At 41.8% G+C, this 18,649-nt stretch overlaps 1 protein-coding gene across 1 annotated transcript in view; it reads right to left on the bottom strand.

The window, feature by feature from the left end:
- BCAS1 (brain enriched myelin associated protein 1) overlaps positions 1 to 18,649 on the bottom strand; it is a 95,841-nt gene that overhangs the window by 23,496 nt on the left and 53,696 nt on the right. Inside the window, exons 6-10 of the mRNA XM_035025644.1 lie at positions 17,531 to 17,689; positions 16,490 to 16,534; positions 14,053 to 14,187; positions 9,156 to 9,332; positions 3,398 to 3,433 (exon numbers count right to left, since the gene is read on the bottom strand). Of these exons, the coding sequence (XP_034881535.1) occupies positions 3,398 to 3,433; positions 9,156 to 9,332; positions 14,053 to 14,187; positions 16,490 to 16,534; positions 17,531 to 17,689 (552 nt within the window). The remainder of the gene's footprint in view (positions 1 to 3,397; positions 3,434 to 9,155; positions 9,333 to 14,052; positions 14,188 to 16,489; positions 16,535 to 17,530; positions 17,690 to 18,649) is intronic.

The raw sequence follows: 18,649 nt of genomic DNA on the forward strand, positions 1-18,649 counted from the left end.
TAGCCAGGTCAGGAAGGCTGAGCCACAGGGAAGTTCTGCATCAAGACTGATTTAAAACCAGTGCTACTTCCCAGTGAGGAGTGACAATGAATTTCTTTTTTTAAAACAAATCTAGGTTGGGTTGAGTTTCCTTTCCCTTGCAACTATGAGATTACTTACTAATCTCATAGGTAAACAACAGAAGTACCTGTTTCCTTCATCGTATAGGTCATTGGGATGGAAAGATTTTTTTTCCCCCATGAGTTAGAACATTAACTTAATTAAGCAATGGCCAAAATGTTTTCAGATTACAGCAGAATGATTCAGTAGTTTCTGTAGTAGATTTTATTTCTGATAGGACCAGAAGCACATTCTAGGAAAAGCACTAAACTTCTGAGGGTTTCAAAAGCTTTGTTTTTCTCTTCATAAAAAACTTTGAGAAACGTGGAAATCACTGTCTTTTGCTTCGCATTGGTTGATAGATGGGTTATAGAAACTGATGGTAGAGAAATTAAAAAATAAATAAACCCAACCATATTTTAGCCAGAAGTTGCTAGTTAAAGGACTCTTATAATAGGATTAATCACACCTAATGGTCCTGTTTGGAGGTTTAGAGTACTATGCGTTGTTTTGATTAATGCCATCTCTCTTATTTGGGAGGAGGAAATTAAACTAATTATTTCACACGTGCCTTCATTCCATATGGGCACTGAGTCAGCTGACAGATGTGTAATTTCACAGGGCAAAATAATCACTGATTGCTGGGAAGCGCTCACTCATCACATCATAACTCCTTTGCACTAACAGTTACTGCAGGGGCGGCAAGCTCTTCCTGCCAAGGGCCCTGTCCCAACTACTCTACTCTACCATTGAAGCAGAAAAGCAGCCATAGATGATATGAATGTGGCTGTGTTCTAATAAAACTTTATTCATAAACAGTGAAATGTGAAATTTGTGTAATTTTTTTAAAACAGGTATTCTCATTTTATTTATTTATTCATTTATTTATTTAGAGAGCATGAGCATGGGAGGGGTGGGGAGGGGTAGAGGGTGAGGGACAGAGAGAATCCTCAGCAGACTCCACGCTTAGCACAGAGCCCCATGTGGGGCTCGATCTCACTACCCTGAGATCATGACCTGAGCTGACATCAAGAGTCAGACGCTTTGCTGACTGAGCCACCCAAATGTCCCAAATTTGTATAATTTTTAGTACCCTGCAATATCATTCTTCTTTCAATTTTTTCATCATTCAAAATGTAAAAGCCATTTTTAGCTCGTGGGCCACAGGGACACAGACAATGGGCTGGAATTGGCTTGTGAGCTGCAGTTTGCTGTCCCCTGACTGACTGAATTCTTCCTGTGTTTCAGGCCCTGAAGTATGCACGTTACATGCCTTGTTCCCATTTAATTCTCACCAGAACCCTAACGGGTAGGTAATATTATTGTGGCCATTTAAGAGATGAGTAAACTGAGGTTCCAGAAGTGGCACAGCTTGGGGATGATGGGCCCAGAATCACTACTTTTAGCCTCATTCCCTCCAACTAACAGGCTGTTAGACAATGAAATGTTGGAGCTTCCAAACAGAAATGTTACTTGTAGGGCCAAGTAATTTAAAGCCATTTTGATCACGTTTCTTTATTTTCTTGAGAAAATACTTTGCTTTCTTTAATATCTTCATCAGCTTTTTTGTTCTCTTTTGGTGTCAGTAATTTAACTTTTGTTTCACATTTATATTTCTGTTTTGAACATCACATTAGAAAAGGATATACTTCCTCTTTGTCTGTCAAAGGTCAACTCTGCATGTTAGCACCCGAGCTGCAAGGGGTTCCTCAGACAGGCAACTGCACACAAACATCTAAACACAAGTTTCTCTTCAAAAAACTCAGAGCCTCAAAGCTAATTGATGCTTCAGACTTAACCTGCAGCTTTTAAATTTAAAGTTCATGGGGAAGGGGCGCCTGGGTGGCTCAGTTGGTTAAGCGACTGCCTTCGGCTCAGGTCATGATCCTGGAGTCCCGGGATCGAGTCCCGCATCGGGCCCCCTGCTCAGCGGGGGGTCTGCTTCTCCCTCTGACCCTCTTCCCTCTCGTGCTCTCTGTCTCTCATTCTCTCTCTCAAATAAATAAATAAAAATCTTTAAAAAAAAATAAAGTTCATGGGGAAAAGGACTCACAGAGTTCTTCCTCACATGTTGGTGAAATAGAGGCTTCGACTCTATAGAAAAGAGCTGGTAAATTCATGAGAATTTTCTGGAATTATGAGAGATCTGAGCTTTGCCGAGCAACTAAGATTGAGTCAAAGGAGAGGGTGAGGGGGAAAGAAAAAGAAAAGAAAAGAAAAGAAAAGAAAAGAAAAGAAAAGAAAAGAAAAGAAAGAAGAGAGGAAGAGAGGAGGGAGGGAGAGAGGAGGGAGGGAGAGCAGGGATTGGGGAGGGAAAGAAAACATTTGCAACAACAAAAAAGCAGATCTGAAAGATCTTTCTCCTAACAAGAATTATAACATAGCCATTCTAATTTTCAATCCACATCACATCAGGCAACATTGCTGGAACGTACTTGGATTCTCAACATCAGTTCAATGCCAGCAATTAAATAAAAATGAAAACACAAGCCTCATCCAAGGCTAACAAACAAGAGACACCTAGAAAGAGCCAAACATACTTTGCTTTGGCAAAGTGATCACGATCAGTTTCTCTCTTAAGGAGCTGTGAACTCACTTATCCCCACTTCCAAAATTTTCCAAAGACTGTACTTCTTTCAGAGCAGAGAGCTGCTGACTCATGAGGACAATTTATTAATCTCCCTGGAAGAGGTTTTGGAAAACTACATTTCTGAGGTGCCTCAATGGAGCCATCCCCTTCAGATGTGAACACACTGTCTTGAAAGTTTGGACAGCGAGGCTCAACCTACGTCTCTCAGGTGGAAATCCGAGAAGTCAGCTCTCCTGCCCAAGACCAACAGCCTCACCATCGAGTGCAGTAAGATGCTCTCATGCTTGATGCCACTACCTGTCCTGGGTACCGCCCACAGTTAGTAGAGAATCTGGGTTGCCATGGAAATAGAGGAGAAAGTGCAATCAAGATGGAGGAGCCCAGCGTGCAGCATCATTGCCCCTTAAGGATGTGTGAGGATGTTCTTAGGATTGGTAGACTCTTTCAGCCCCTAAATGTTAACAAATTGTAAAGACACTCGCTCTGACATTGTGTTTAGTTTGCATTGATTCAATAGGCGGTACAAATATTCACCCAGTGTTATTCCCCATTGGTCCCTAATCACATGAAAGGGTGAAAGAGTCTACAGCAGATGGGAGACATTGGAGCATGCAAGAACATGGGACCCCAGAGCTGAAATGCCCAATGAATGGTCCAGCATGCGGAAGATGAGCATGGAATGATTCTACCATTTAATACATGACTTACATTCTCCTCTGCGGGGACTGAATCCTCTTTAACTGACTAAAGGGGAGATAAAAACAAAAGTAAGAGTCAGAATGTTACCCCCAAAAATGGAGAGTTAGTTGGGCTTGCAGCCCTCTGGTGCCATTCTTGGACATTGAATTGCTTACACATACCTGGTTCCAAAATGAACCTGAAGGAGGCTTACATAAGAGTAAACAGTACAGCAAGATAATACAAATTGTTCTGTATTTTTAACATGCAGTGAAGGGAAAATAAACACCCAGATGCAGCCAGGACACGAATGGAGTGAGGAGAAGGGGTTGCTACAGAAAACACAAACCACAGCCTGGGCTATGGATTAGGGACGCATGTGCCTTAACATTTTCTGGTTGCTTGCTGATGAAAAGAAGGAAAAGGACCGATCATACAGGGCACAGTTACTGTTAGGTAAAAACAAATGAGCTGCTCAGGAAAATTGCAGCAGAAAGTCCAGAGAAGTCCATCCCATGGTAATCACAGAGCAAACAGGCACTGAGGTCATGAGCGAGGTCTTCAGCCTAATTCTGACAGTGGCTGGCATCAGAAGCTGCTTCCTACATCCCCCCTCCATATGGGCCAATGTCATCATGGCCAAGTTCAATCTGGTTAAAACCCTCCTCTGGAGGCCCAGAGGGCTGGGGTCCAACACACCCAACTTCAAGCACTGTTCCTCCCTACAGTAATCCTGGCATTCACAGTCCTGTCTCAAATTAGGAGAGCGATTGGCCCAATGCTATCAAAGGTCAATGACACCACCATTACATCCATCTGCTAAGCTTCAACTGTGGAGCTCATCTTTGCCGTTGTTCTTAAATTTGGCGGGGGGGTGGTGGTGTTCATAGACTGCTTTAAGACTCACTTGACAGATCTGGACTCTCTCCCCAGAAAAATAAACAGAAACAAAATATTTTGCAAATAATTTTAGGGTGTTCATAGACCATCTCTTCTCTTGGATTCCAGGCTAGGAGCTCTTCCCTATATTCGCTCTGTTCCAAGTCCTGTGTTTATTTTTACCTTTAAAACACGCAGTAGGAGGGGAGAAAGGAATCGACATTCACAAATACGTCTTCTGCATTTTGCAAACCAGTTGTATGCAGGTGCTTTGTAGACACCCTTTCACTGAAAGTGGCCCCAAGCGATAAGGATGGTGATCCTCACTTACCGTGAGAAATGGAGATACAGGGAGGTAAAGTCCCTTGTTCAAGCTGGCGCAGCTAGGAAGTGGTGGAGATGGTTCTAAGAGCCAAGTTTTCCCCCTGCCATAATGATTTCAAGGGTCAGAAACACATCTTTTAGTAACTGTGTGAGCTTCTCTCTTCGTGACCAGATTTGCTTTCTCTCTAGATGAAATTTTCAGCTTGGACCATTTATCAACAGTATTTCTATTGAACCCATTCTTTGAGCCAAGCTTGGATCTCACATGTCATGTGTACCTGCACCCTGCATGGTGTCCATGCTCAACACACAATGACAAATGAAGGCCTCGGGCAGCTTCTTCCTTTTCTCCTTATGTTTTCCAGCTCATAGAAAGCCCACAAGTGGAGGAGCCAGAGGTACCAGATTGCAGGCCGCTCTTCTCCACTCTTGGTGGGTCCCATGTGATAGATGAGCTCTCAGATGGAGGGCAGAGGACTTGATTCTTTCACATCAGAAATATGTTCAGAGATGAGAACAACACTTGCACAGCTCACTTCAAGTCCCACCTCTGCAGACCAAAAGGTGTTTATTGGGTTCTCAAGCTCTCCAGTCAGTAGAACCTAATCAGGTGTGGGGCTAATCAGGAAACACAGAGGGTGGGATTCCCATTAAAATCTCAAAACCAGAAACTTCTGATCTTCTTCGATGTGCTGGACATCTGGCTGTTTTATGCTGAGTCAACAAACTGTCCAGCCTCATTCACGATAACCACAAAAAACTCAGTTTGAAACTGCAGGATCCTGTTGGGGCATTTATATTTGCTGAGAATAAGGACCCAAACACAGCCCCTGAAATGCATCAGTCTAAACTTGCATAGCAAGGGCTCCTGTCCTTTGAAGAGCACATTCAAAAAAGAATGTTTCTTTCAAATACTGTCACATGGTAGCACTTAAGCCAACACACATCCTACTGCTAGTGGGTCTTCTGGAAGCATCATTTTGATCATGTGACAGCTCTTCTGTGTTCACTGACTTCACAGTGGCCCTAAGACCTTTCCTTAAGCCTAGACATTTCAGCCCGCCTTTCAAGTGCTTCCAGAATTGTCTGGCCATATGCCAGACTTTCTTAACCAGGGTTCCCGGGGATTCTGGGATCAAATACAGGAATCTGTACTTGAAACAAGTAACTCAGATGATTCAGAGGACTTTTAAAGTTCTCTTAGTCTGTTTTGACCTATACCAACTGCTACCTTTTCTAAACACCCAGAGCATTCGTAACCTGCAGCCCACACATGAACACTGGATTCTAACATCCTTGTTCTGGAACGGGGCCAGTCACTTTGCATTCATTTTTCTCACTCCATCCTCCCAATAATCACGAAAGGTGGTGTCACTGCCTGCTTCCACAGCTGAGGAAGGCAAGGCACGGAGGATTTAAATGACCTGACCACATCCAAACAGCCTGGAGTTGTCAGAGCTGAGACTGGATGATGGGTCTCTTTGGCTTCAGAGCACCCATTATTTCCCACATCATTTGTGTCCTCCAAAGGAAAGCAGAAAAGGCGATATTTTGAAGATATTTCCAATGTATCATTTACGAATTGTGTGCACGCACACAGAGGGTCTCTCTGTGTACAGTTAGTAGATTGGCATAACAACACGGTGGGAGAAACATGTTCCTATTTACATAAAAGAAAACAGAGGCTTGGAGTGGTCCAGCAGTTTGTCCAAGGCTATGCAGTCCAATCTTTCTGATTCTGTCTGTTATGCAAGATTTGCCACGTACCAGAATTTTTCAAGATCATTTATTCCAACCCTTCTACAGATGAAGAAAAAGAAACTCAAACAGGGTGAGTAACTTCTGTGACGTCACAGATCAAATGGTACCCCAAAGAACCCAAAACAATAAGGGGCATATGTAGAGTCCAGGTAACTGGATTTTAAACATTTTTTGGCAAATACGCCATCATTTGAAATTAATCTTCTCAAAGGTTATTTGTGTTATTTTTGTTTTATAATAAGAACAACTTCAGCAATCAAGACTATAAATCAAAATAACTTATAATTTCATATCCACAGCTCATTAGGGGGAAAATTTTATTTCTGATGTTCATATTGTAGACGTATACACTTCAAAGTTAGTTTGTTTAAAAGCTTCCCAGTTAAAAGAGGAGAAGAAAGAGTTTGGGTTGGCGGAAAGATCAAAATTTTCTAGCATTTCTCTTTGTTTTTTTTTTTTTTTACAGTTTTTACAACAGTGATTTTATAACCAAAGCTTATCTAATTTAAAGAAAAGAAAACGAAGGTCTTCATTTTGTTTTTGACTAGAACATAAGTCCTCCCTTGAGAATGTAAGCTACAGAAGGGCAGCAAACTGTTCGCTTTTCATCTTTTCAATGCTTTAGCACAAAGCATTTGACCCAAAAACCTCAGCACAGAGGAGACTGACAATATTCTTGCAGGAGTGCATCATCCCTATTTTACTTCCATAGAGAGCTGTTCTTTCTGATCAGGTGGGAGAAGGAAAAGCAAGATTTACGGGTGATTTGGGTTTTCGCTTCTCTTCATTATTTTTACAGTCAACGAAAGAAATAAAGCCAGATAATGGTGAAAAAGAAAAAAAACAGCGAGACTGAACTCTATGAAATCTGGCCATTAGGGGGAAGAATGTCAAGTGGTCCTGTCTTTTTTTCTCAATGGAAATAGCTTGAATTTCAAAGAGGAACCAATATATGCCTTATAGACCCCAAAGATAAGGACAGATGAAGTATTTGAGGCTTAGTAGCTTAGAAGCTTCCCCAGACTGGAGGGTTTGGAGAAATGAAGAGGTGGCCATGGTTAGTGTGTCCACAAGCCCGAGCACACAGGAGATAAATAACATAGGTTTGGAAGGACTATTCATTGGCCACTTTTGTGCGAGGCATGGTGTTAGGGGTTTTGCGGGCATGATTTCATTAAATCTTCATTTCTATGATGAGGTACTATTATTACTTGTATTTTTTTAAAAATATTTTATTTATTTGAGAGAGAGAGAGAGAGCAGAGGCAGGGGGGAGGGACAGAGGGAGAAGCAGACTCCCCGCCAAGCAGGGAGCCTGATGTGGGACTTGATCCCAGGACCCTGGGACCACGACCCGAGCCACTGGCTCAGCACCACCCTTAGTCTGTGCCTTTTCCAACCTTCTCCTCCTTCCTTCCCTGTCTCCCTTCTGCCATGTCAGACCCTCATTGTGGCCTGAAGGCTCTCTCTACCTCCTCCTGTCCCCTCCCCTTTATCCTTCACGGTGTTTTCCTCCAATAAATCTATTGCACATCAATTCCATCACAGTGTCCCTCCTTGGAGGGTCCGAATTTACGATTATGTACTCAAGATCAGTACCATTCATTATGTGACACTTTCCTTTTAATTGGATTACTTTTTAAACTAAATGTAGATAGTCTCACCTTAGGCAAAATATATATTAAATCTTGAGTTTGATGTGCTAGGTCAGTTTTTCTAATGCATTTTTAATATATATAATTTTTAAAATAAATGATGTTTGAATATGGGTTGCTTAAGCCATCTTCCTGGCCACCAATATGCACATGTGACTCACTTGGGAACTTTTCCCTACATTATATTGCTGATAAAAGGTTTTTAAAAATAAGTAATTGGTGGTTGGAATGGAAGGAGGATTAGAACAGAATGCCAAATGACATCACCCAAAGTTTTCATTAAGTACTGGAGTTTGTGTTCTGGGCAGAACCCAGTAGAAGATTTCTGTACAGTGGAAAGCCAAGAGAAAAGAGTTCCAGAAATCCAGCTGGATTCTGGACCAAAGAATAAAACGAACACCATAGGGGCATCTGTATTTATCACCTGCCTTGTACTGAGTGCTAAGTGGCAGGGCTGTTCTGATGAAATCACTAGATTTTTTTTTTCAGCTCTATGAATTATATTCCACTCTCTCACCCATGACGTCTTGCTCATCTTTTGGCCACATTTAAAAGAGGCAAGAGTTCTGAACACGTGTGGCAGCTGGGGTATGCTCAGCAATGATGATCAAGGACTGGCTCGCAGACTGACTCAGCCCCACCCACCGCACTCCCTTGTGCGCCACCCTAATTCTAGAGGGAAAAAAATGAGACAATGTTTTGAATGCTCCTATATAGTTTTCCAAAAGGAGAGTGAGCCTTAGTTGTTCCTAATGACTGATTATATCTTGCTGGGGAAAGAGAGAGGAAGCCCAGAGGTGGTTCAGCTCACTGGAGGAGACAGTGCTCAGAGGAATCCAGGAGGAAGCCGGAGTACTAAGCCATTTTGGAAAGAAAATGAAATCACGAAATACCACAACTGTCTGTCATGAACCGGAGAAACTCCAAGAATGAAAAAAATCAACGTGTTTATTTCCTTTTCTTTCCCATGAAACACATGCTTCTAACACCATAGGCACTGCATTCTTCCCAGGAGTAAATTACAAGTCTTCAACTCAATGGCTAGTTGAGTCATTTCAGGGAAGAAAAATAAACTCTGGACTTGGTGAGCACATAGATTAGCCCAATTGAAATAATTTCTCCAGTCACCCTAGCCCCAACTACTCTGCAAGTCTTGAAAATAGGACTTACCTTTTTCCAGAACAGTTTGCCCAGAGGCAGAGAGGTGGGTCCCCCCTTTTCCTTGGCAGCTTCCTTTGTAGTGTTGGTGGATGTAGGGTTCTTGGCCTCCCCTCTGCTCTCCTGGGATATAAAGTTCGCTTTGTCTGACTTGACGTCAGATGAAGTGGCTGGCGACTTTTCAGCACCCTTTAGAGTTTAAAAAAAAATTAAAATGACCTCAGGATTTCAAAAGCGAAAGATCTCTTTTTTTAATAAGCATAGGCTGGGGTTATGTATGTTAATTTTCTTTTTTATAATTTTCTGTACTTGCAAAGATGCTATGTGAATATGGATTTGTGTTAAAATTTTGGAAAAGTCAAGATAGTTTCCTTTTGCAAAAGAATATATATTATGTTCATGTAAGTCATTAGGAATGAAGGTGCTGGTAAGAGGCACTTGCCTGTGAGAAACATTAGTTTGTGTTGAGGTCATTGGTCTTCAAATGGTTTTGATGATGTTCCCATCAGTAAAAACAGTTTGAGCATGCACCTCTGATACATGCCTGTTTGCTTATATTATACATGTGTACTATTTTACTAATCCAAATGTGAAATTAAAGGGGTTAAAATAAATATAAGGGACATCATTTCCAACTCTTAACTTTGATTTAATAATCACAATCAAAGATACCAGTGCCAGGCACTGTTCTAAACAATTGGATGTTCTTTTTTTTTTTTTTTTAAGATTTTATTTATTTATTTGAGAGAGAGAGAATGAGAGAGAGCACATGAGAGGGGGGAGGGTCAGAGGGAGAAGCAGACTCCCTGCCGAGCAGGGAGCCCGATGCGGGACTCGATCCAGGGACTCGATCCAGGGACTCCAGGATCATGACCTGAGCCGAAGGCAGTTGCTTAACCAACTGAGCCACCCAGGCGCCCACAATTGGATGTTCTAACAAGAGTTCTATGAGGGAGGAAGTGATTATTATGTTAATTTCACAGAGAAGGAAATTTTGGTCCCAGGTGGTCAAAAAAACTTTCCCATGACTACACTAATAAGGGGGCAGAGTTGACATCAAAATCCGGGGAATCTTGATACCCAAACCCACGCTCAGACCCCCTCCTCTACACTACACCACCTCCAACAAACCAAGGTCTCCCCACTCCTTGTGCTATTGTACTCATGCAGGGAGAAAATATCTAAAAGAGCTTCACATTGGGAATGTAATAATGACAAAAAGCCTGAGAAACCCATCTACACTCATCAGTTTCATTGGGAAATGGGCAGTCCTCTTCTCTTTGCGCTGGGAAAATACCCAGAGACTCTTGAAAACCATTACAAGGAGATAACTCTATTATATATAGAATAATATAACTGTAATATATTGGTGAATTGTTTGTTGACTATGCATCTCCCTGCCCAGACCATGAGGTTTGAGAGTAAGAGTCATTACCTTGGACTCCATTACATCCGTAGCTCCCATCAGGCCCAGTGTCTGCCACGAAATAGGCATTAAATAAATAACTAAATAATTGTACAGAAAGGACCAGAGAGAGGGGCGCCTGGGTGGCTCAGTTGGTTGAGCAACTGCCTTCGGCTCAGGTCATGAGCCGGAGTCCTGGGATCGAGTCCCACATTGGGCTCCTGGCTCGGCGGGGAGTCTGCTTCTCCCTCTGACCCTCTCCCTTCTCATGCTGTCTCTCTCTCCCTCCCTCTCTAATAAATAAATAAAATCTTAAAAAAAAAAAAAGAAAAAAGAAAGGACCATAGAGAAATGCCTACACAGGATCCTACTATGTTATGTTTCTGCCCACCCTCCCCCTCCTAAGTGGGCTCTAGAGCCATAGACCACCCACAGTCTTTTCTCCCTGCCCATCCATCTCTTCACTTCCCAAAGTGCCCCAGATGGTGTTCTACCAGCATCAACTGAATATTAATACTCTTCATCTGCATTATGGAAGAGATTACAACGACTCTGTATTTTTTGGAATCAGCCTCATAGGGTTGCCAGATTTAGCCAATACTCTCAATAATAAGAATATAAGACACCCTGTTAATTTGAATTCCAGATCAACGAAGAATACTTTTGAAGCATAAGAATGTATATCCCCAGAATTGCCTGGGGCATATTTATATTTATACTAAACAATTATTTGCTGTTTATCTGAAATTTGAATTTAACTGAGTGTTTGTATTTTATCTGGCAACCCTACCCATGGAAATTCTAATATATTAGATTTGGAGTTTACAGATCTAATGACTTTACCTTCTTCCCTAATAAGTGTTCATCTTGTTTCACATTTGGGCATGGGAGAGGGGAGGGGTTAGTTAGGTGTAAACATTATACCAAGAAGTGGAAAACAATGAATATGAGGCAGAGCTTAGGAATCACATGAGCTAGCTACTAATATTTTAGCGCCCTGCAGAGAGCATGGACATCAGGAAAATGTGAATGGGAAGACGAGCATTTCTGGGCATGGCAAAAAAAAAAAAAATCCTGGATCAACGCCTTGCCTGTGTGCATGTTGTCATGTTCAGTGTTTGAAGAACATGTGAAAAAGTTTGACTCTGAAGCATAGCATGTGATTAAGCCAAGAGAAGAAGATCCCAATTCAGCAAAGGAAAGCTGACATTCTATTTATAACAAGAAGCTTATTTCACTTATCAATTCCGGGACTCCCCACTTTTTTATACTAAGAAAAAAATTTTTTTAAGAAAATTCTTTTTATAGGAAGAAAAACTGAGATACAGAGACAATGAATTTAGGAGTTGATCCCCATTGGTCGCCATCGGATTTTTTTTCTTGAATTGCAAAACCAGAAGATGATGTTTTTTTTCCCCTGAATTTGCTTGGATTTCCTCTTTTCTGTCCAAGTTACAGCAAAATTGAGGATGAGCAGCACAGCCCCTCTACCCAGGCAACAGTGTCTGGTCCGTTTTAAAGGCCCTATTTTCCTATCTTTTTGGATGACAGAATCATAAGGTGAAGAAAAAGGAGGTAAAAGCCAAGAAGCTCTACCAAACTGTTGCATAAATGAGAACTGAGAACATTTGAGAATTATCTTCTTACTTTACATAAAAAGGCAAAACCTTAGAAGTCCGCAAAGGGGCACTTCTTCTTCTTCCCAGTATTTTCTCCAAATCCTATCTTTGCCCAAAATGTAACTCAGTGGCAGGATGTGAGTCCAGTGATCTGGGGAGACCTTAGGAATACGGAACATGGGTGGCCCCCTTTTTGTGGAGGAAAGAGACTCTGGAGGCATGAAACTTAGCTGTGCATGAAATGAATGCCATCTGAAATGCAGCTATGAGGGAAAAAGTCGTACACTTTGTAAACTTTGAAGGCTCCTGACTCACAGAAGCTCCAAGTGGGAATTCAGCTGGGTTTCTCTGCACAAGGTCTATGACACTCTTCACTAGCAGTTAACAAATGGTCTCCCACATACAGTAATACCACTTTTTAATCTCCAGCCCCCACCTCCAACCAACTGCAATCTCTATCTCTCCACTCCCTCTGTCTTTACAAAACAAAATAAGCCTGTATGGAAATTCAAGTGTGGCTTCCTAATACAGTTTGCTTATGCAAATAAAGATTCGGCCAGGAAATCTATGGAGCTTTTATTTGCATACACAATCCTGGGGCTCTAATATCCAGCTGGGGATTTTTTTTTTTTTTCATAAGTCCATTCAACTTAGTGGAGAATGGTGGATATTTTAAACAAATGTCCAAGCATGCTGGCCCAATTCAGGGATCTTAACTGCTGGTTTCAAACACTGGTGTCTTCTTAGACATTGAAAGAGAGAAATCTCCACAACTGACTTCTATGTTGTCCTCACTTCCCAAGGACATGGAGATGGAAACTGCTCTGCCTTCATTCATTGTTTTCTTGTGCTTGCATTTTTCTTTTTTTTTAAGATTTTATTTATTTGACAGAGAGAGACACAGCGAGAGAGGGAACACAAGCAGGGGGAGTGGGAGAGGGAGAAGCAGGCTTCCCGCAGAGCAGGGAGCCCGATGCGGGGCTCGATCCCAGGACCCTGGGACCACGACCTGGGCCGGAGGCAGACGCTTAACGACTGAGCCACCCAGGTGACCCGCTTGCGTTTTTATTTGGGTTCAGTATGAGCATAGTTAAGACTGAGAATGGATGGAACACACCACAGAAAGATAAAATTATTTTCTTGAGGTTAGAAGAGTATTTCCCAAAGCATAGGAAGCATACCATTGGTATCACAGATAATTTTAGGTAATGCAGAGATAAAATGCTAAAAAAACATTAAAATGGAGAAAATACTCTTCCCCCCCCGCCCCAACTCTCATCTAATCTTTCTAAGAACATTCGGGAGGAAAAGCTTACTCTGATGCTGGTACATCTTTAACATTTTTCTATTGCTGGCAAATTGCATTTTAATAAAGCTAGAAAGGCATTAGATTCGGAGTTGACACAAACATGGTAGCTAGAATGCAATTTTTTTTATTAGCCATATTCATGGTTACCTCTTTATGAAAAATGACTTGAGTTTTCCATGTATCATGTAATATAAAGTTTTCTTTAGAGATACATTTAAATAGGAAATGAGTCCTTTTTAATATAAAAAGATCAACCAACTAATACTATATCTGACAAAAACGATGAAGATGGTATGCATACTTTCGACATTTGGGAAACACTGAGTTACAAGGATAATTTCAGAACCCTGGTCCACACTAGGAAGAAACTAGTCAGATGTTTATGTATAATTACGGAGAAGAGAGTCATTGAAATTTGACTCAGGTCATTTTTAATTCCCTGTCATGATTCCAACCACACAAGGCTGTCTTCCCTGAAGCAGAGCTGAGGGGACCCAGGACAGCCACGTGTACACGTGGTGAAGACCAGGGTTCTCTCTCTCTTTTTTTTTCTTTCTAATTTAACAAGATACAGACCTTATGCCTAAAGAATTTTCTAAATGTGAATCCTAGCCTGGGGCTATGCAGGTGCTTTTTCTTGGTGACTTTAGCTTGGTTCTCACAGGTCTTCTGTCCAGCTTGGCCATCACAGACACTTTCTGCTTTGGAGGCCTTTTGGGCAATAGCAGTCATAGCTTAGAACTTTATTTTTAAACAAAATCCTCCCCCCCCCCCCCCCATCGTTTTTAAGTTCATTGAAACACTTTGACATTAGCTGCTGGTATATCACCCCCATCCCCCAACCACAACATTCACATCATGTGACTGTTCCTCTTTTTTAAACTCTCAGAGACAATTTGCTACACAGTAGATTCCCAGTCTATTTTGAGTACATGTCGATTTTCAATAGGGCGACCTATTTAAATGACCCAGATTAACCCAAATCCATTTGCTAAAGACAATGACAGGACATTTAAGCTCCATCTATATGATATAAAATATTCAGATTAAAAAAAAGAAGATAACACAGCCCCTACTTGATCATTTTAAAGATCTAAACACTCTTGTCTCATGGGAAAGGAAAAGATACATGAAAACAATTTATTTTTGCATCTTGGAGTCAAGACAAGCACTGCCTGGAGGGCTTTCTTTCTCCAACCCATCTTTTATTCAGTATTAGAAACTTCAGGGAAGCAATATCTGCAAACATTTCAACCGACTTCTAGGTGGGCAGCTCTCCCAGGCAAGAGAAGTGTCTACTGCGTGCCCGTCCACTGAGCCAAAGATGGGGGAGATTGGAACTGCAACAGCCCAGCAACAACCATTCAGAATTGTCGACTCAAATTACAAATGGCAGGGGATTTTGCTCAAAATTGTCCAGGCCAAACGGGAAGATGGACAAGCCGTGTAAATGTTTCAAAAGCAAGAATCTAAGAACTTTGGCAGAAAGGATGTTAAAAACACAGGTTTGTGGAAAGAGGTCGGTTGGTGTCGTAGATGACCTACATTCACAAAACCCTCTTCTGAGGCTCAGCTCCACTTGAAGTGACCCTGACCTCTCTGGGCAGGGTCGGGAGATTTTATCAGCTAGGTTCGTGCCGTTGGGGCCTTGGTGCATGAGCAGCTGAAGAGAATGAGTGCATCAGGTCACTTGGGAAGCCACACAACACATCCACATACCCCACTGTTTATAGCTTATTGTGCTGTGTGATTTCAAACAATGCAAGACACAGAATCAAAAGAGAAGCATTTGGACCCAACTATTCATTGAACTTGACCTTAGCTGCCTTATAGCAGATGACTAATTTTATAGGAAAATGCATGTAGATACCTCAGATAAATATTTGTTTCTACTGGGAGAAGAACATTCTAGAAGGAGCAATCGATAACTACAAATGTCATCATGGCATTCAATACATCTTGCAGTGATTATGGAAGTAGCCATCAAGAGTTCCATGGTTTACCAGGCATTGTCACTCTTCCTTCAAGGCCGGGGTGGTGAGACAGAATTTTTATTGTCCCAACTTTACAGATGTTGAGATCTGGATTCAGATAGGTTTGGATCATGTCACATAGCTACCACAAAACAGGCCTGGAGCTCAAACTCAGGTCTTGAGACAAATTCTAGGATCCTTTTCCCAACCTGGCCCCTTCGAATATTGGTAACAGATGTATTGGGCTGGCCAAGCCATTTACTGGGTCCCAGTGTCTTTCAAAGCACTCTCAGTTATCAAAAGAAGGACGCAAGACACTTATCTGTCACCAAGTTCAACTTTCCTCACGATTCCCGTGAAAGTTAAACCATGTGTTCCATTAGGGATAATCAGTTCTGTCAAGTGTAAAGGAAAACATCTCTAGAAAGTAATTGTTCTGAATAAAATTTATTCTCAGGGGAATTGGTTGGATCTCTAGGATGACAGTGAAAAAATTTAAGCTCTCTAGGGCATCCTAACTCTAAACATTCCTTCCCTTGGCAAGCGTCCAATGGTGACTTTCATTTCACCAAACAATTGCCTTTGTGGTGGAGATTTATTTTTTCCAAATTATATGAAAAACACGGAACGCATTTTTTAAAAACCAAAAATGGAGCAGTTTACTTCTACTTTAAATTGTCTCACCTCTTTCTCATTTCCAGTGGCTAATTTGTACTATATTCCTATATTCCCTGGGTCTCTTCACACACAAAAAGACTAACGTGATATATGGTTGTTAGTATTCTGTTCTTATTTTATATAAGAAATTGGTGATTGTGAAATTGTTTATCCAGAGTTAGCAAATATTTCAAGCTTTCCACTAAAATTTTCATCAAAATACCACTGACCCAAACAAAACACGTTAAAGACAATTTAACAGCACTATTAAATTGCTAAATACACACACACACATACACAATTCAAGAAACAAAGCAGCAGACACAAATCCAAATCCAATCCCATACACAAACCCAAACATGAACACACTTCAAACTACCTACCGTGTCTTCCAGATCTTTTTTTGTTTCAGCTTTGCTAGGTGAAACCTTAAAAGTTTAAGAAAACCAAATATTAAAAATCATAGCTAGCTCTTTAGGGTGATTTGATTTCATAGAGACATCGTTTTTGGGGGAGTGGTACAGTTCACTCTGCAGGTAAAGAATGTAATGAGAAGTCCTTTTCAGTGCAAAGGCATTCTACCAAGTTCAGTAGAAAGCCACGGTCTTCTGGATAATTTCTAGGTATAAAAGAGTTTGAAATATTAGTGTTTTCTAATGAAATACATCAGACCTTATACATTCACTAAGAGCCTGACCACCTTCAAAATTGTCTCCTGGAAGGCCACAGACTTTCCATCACTCCTACCACTAATCCAAACAAACACCCCTTTGGTGTTTGTGGCACATTCTGTTGACTTGTTTTTACCTTTTGAGGCTAGTCTTGGGCTTTGGAAAGAATCCAAACACACTTGGAGCTGTCTGTTTGATTATGCATTCATTGATTCATTGATTCATTGATTCATTGATTCATTCAGCCCTCTCACAGGTCTGGTATGGGCCAGGCTTGACTGCCTTGAGGAGTCAGAGACAAGCAAGCCTTAGAGGATCTGGGTCCCTGCCTCTATGCCATCAACATAGTAGATTTTGATGTAACAAGATAGGAAGTGATTTCTTCAGTTTTATTTGCCATCTGAAGGCAAGACTGCTTTGATAGGTCAACAACTCAAGGAGCTTTTTTCCAATTATGCTTATGATCAATGACCATTAGACATGGGACTTCAGGAGAGTGGCATCGCAACACAGCTCATGTCACACAATTGGGGCACCTGATGTTCATACCACAGCTCCCGGCTCTGAGGGCTCCCTCACTGAATGCTCGATGTGACACAATCCTCTTGCAAAGCACATCTTGTCCCTGTTCCCCAATGTTCCAGCTGCACCATCATGATCCCCCATCCAGTGCAATAACAAATATACATCATTCACAGAATTAACACAACTTTTGAAATAGGAAAGAGGAAAGAAGGGGCAACAACCACTCACCAGAGTTTTAAAGAAGCTCATGATGGAATTATTATTCTTCGTTGTGTTTGTGGTCTGGGGGTCCTCCTTTGCAGTCTCCAGCTCTTCCAGGTCCCCGGGGACAGAGCAACTCGCAGTGGGGATCTCTTGTCCTTCTCTCCCCTTGCTGTCCACTATGTCCTAGGTGTAAAACAGAGTTGTCACTGTCGCCACTGGTTGAATGTGGACTCTCACAGTAATAACTTTTGCTTTGCACCCCTTTCTCCCTGACCCTCTAATTCCAGCCATTCTTCTTCTGCCCACGGGTGTGCAGAACAATCAGGAGCTTATGAGAGTCACTCTTCCTTCCCCTCCTCTGCTTTCTAACATATTCAGCATTTGCACTCAGTTGGAGGGACATTGTTTGGAGCCAGAGGGTAACAAACATAGCAGTGCACGTTGCCTCCCAAACAAAGCCCCTTTTCTCCCAATTCTACAAAGAGGTTGTGTATGATGCCAATATTTCCCAACTTCATGGTCACCTAGTCTAATGATCTGTACATTATCCTCAGAGATGCCTCCATTTGATTTCCCACAATCCCCACAGTGAGAACCATATCAATTTTTTTTTAAGATTTTATTTATTTATTTTACAGAGAGAGAGTTAGGAAGAGCAGGAACACAAGCAGGGGGAGTGGGAGAGGGAGAAGCAGGCTTTCCGCCAAGCAGGGAGCCCAATGCGGGGCTCGATCCCAGGACCCTGGGATCATGACCTGAGCCGAAGGCAGATGCTTAACGACTGAGCCACCCAGGCATGCCCCTATCAACTTTTTTAAAAGCACTTTTTTTTTAAAGAGTTATTTACCCATTTTAAAGAGGAGAGCGCACAAGCAGGGGGGAGGAGCAGAAGGAAAGGGAGAGAGAGAATCTCAAGCAGACTGCACGCTGAGCATGGAGCCGATGTAGGGCTCGATCTCACCACCCCGAGATCATGACCAGAGCTGAAATCAAGAGTCAGATGCTCAACTGACTGAGCCACTCCAGGTGTCCCTAAAAGTATGATGTTTTAAAATAATAACTCCGTTTTGGGGACCTGGGAGCTTATTGGTGCAAGGGATGTGATACAGGGACTGATTTTCTCCTCTAACTCACGCAGAAGGG

The sequence above is a fragment of the Mirounga leonina genome, unplaced genomic scaffold (assembly GCF_011800145.1).
Source record: "Mirounga leonina isolate KUSES-001 unplaced genomic scaffold, KU_Mleo_1.0 Mir_195, whole genome shotgun sequence".
NCBI lineage: Eukaryota > Metazoa > Chordata > Mammalia > Carnivora > Phocidae > Mirounga > Mirounga leonina.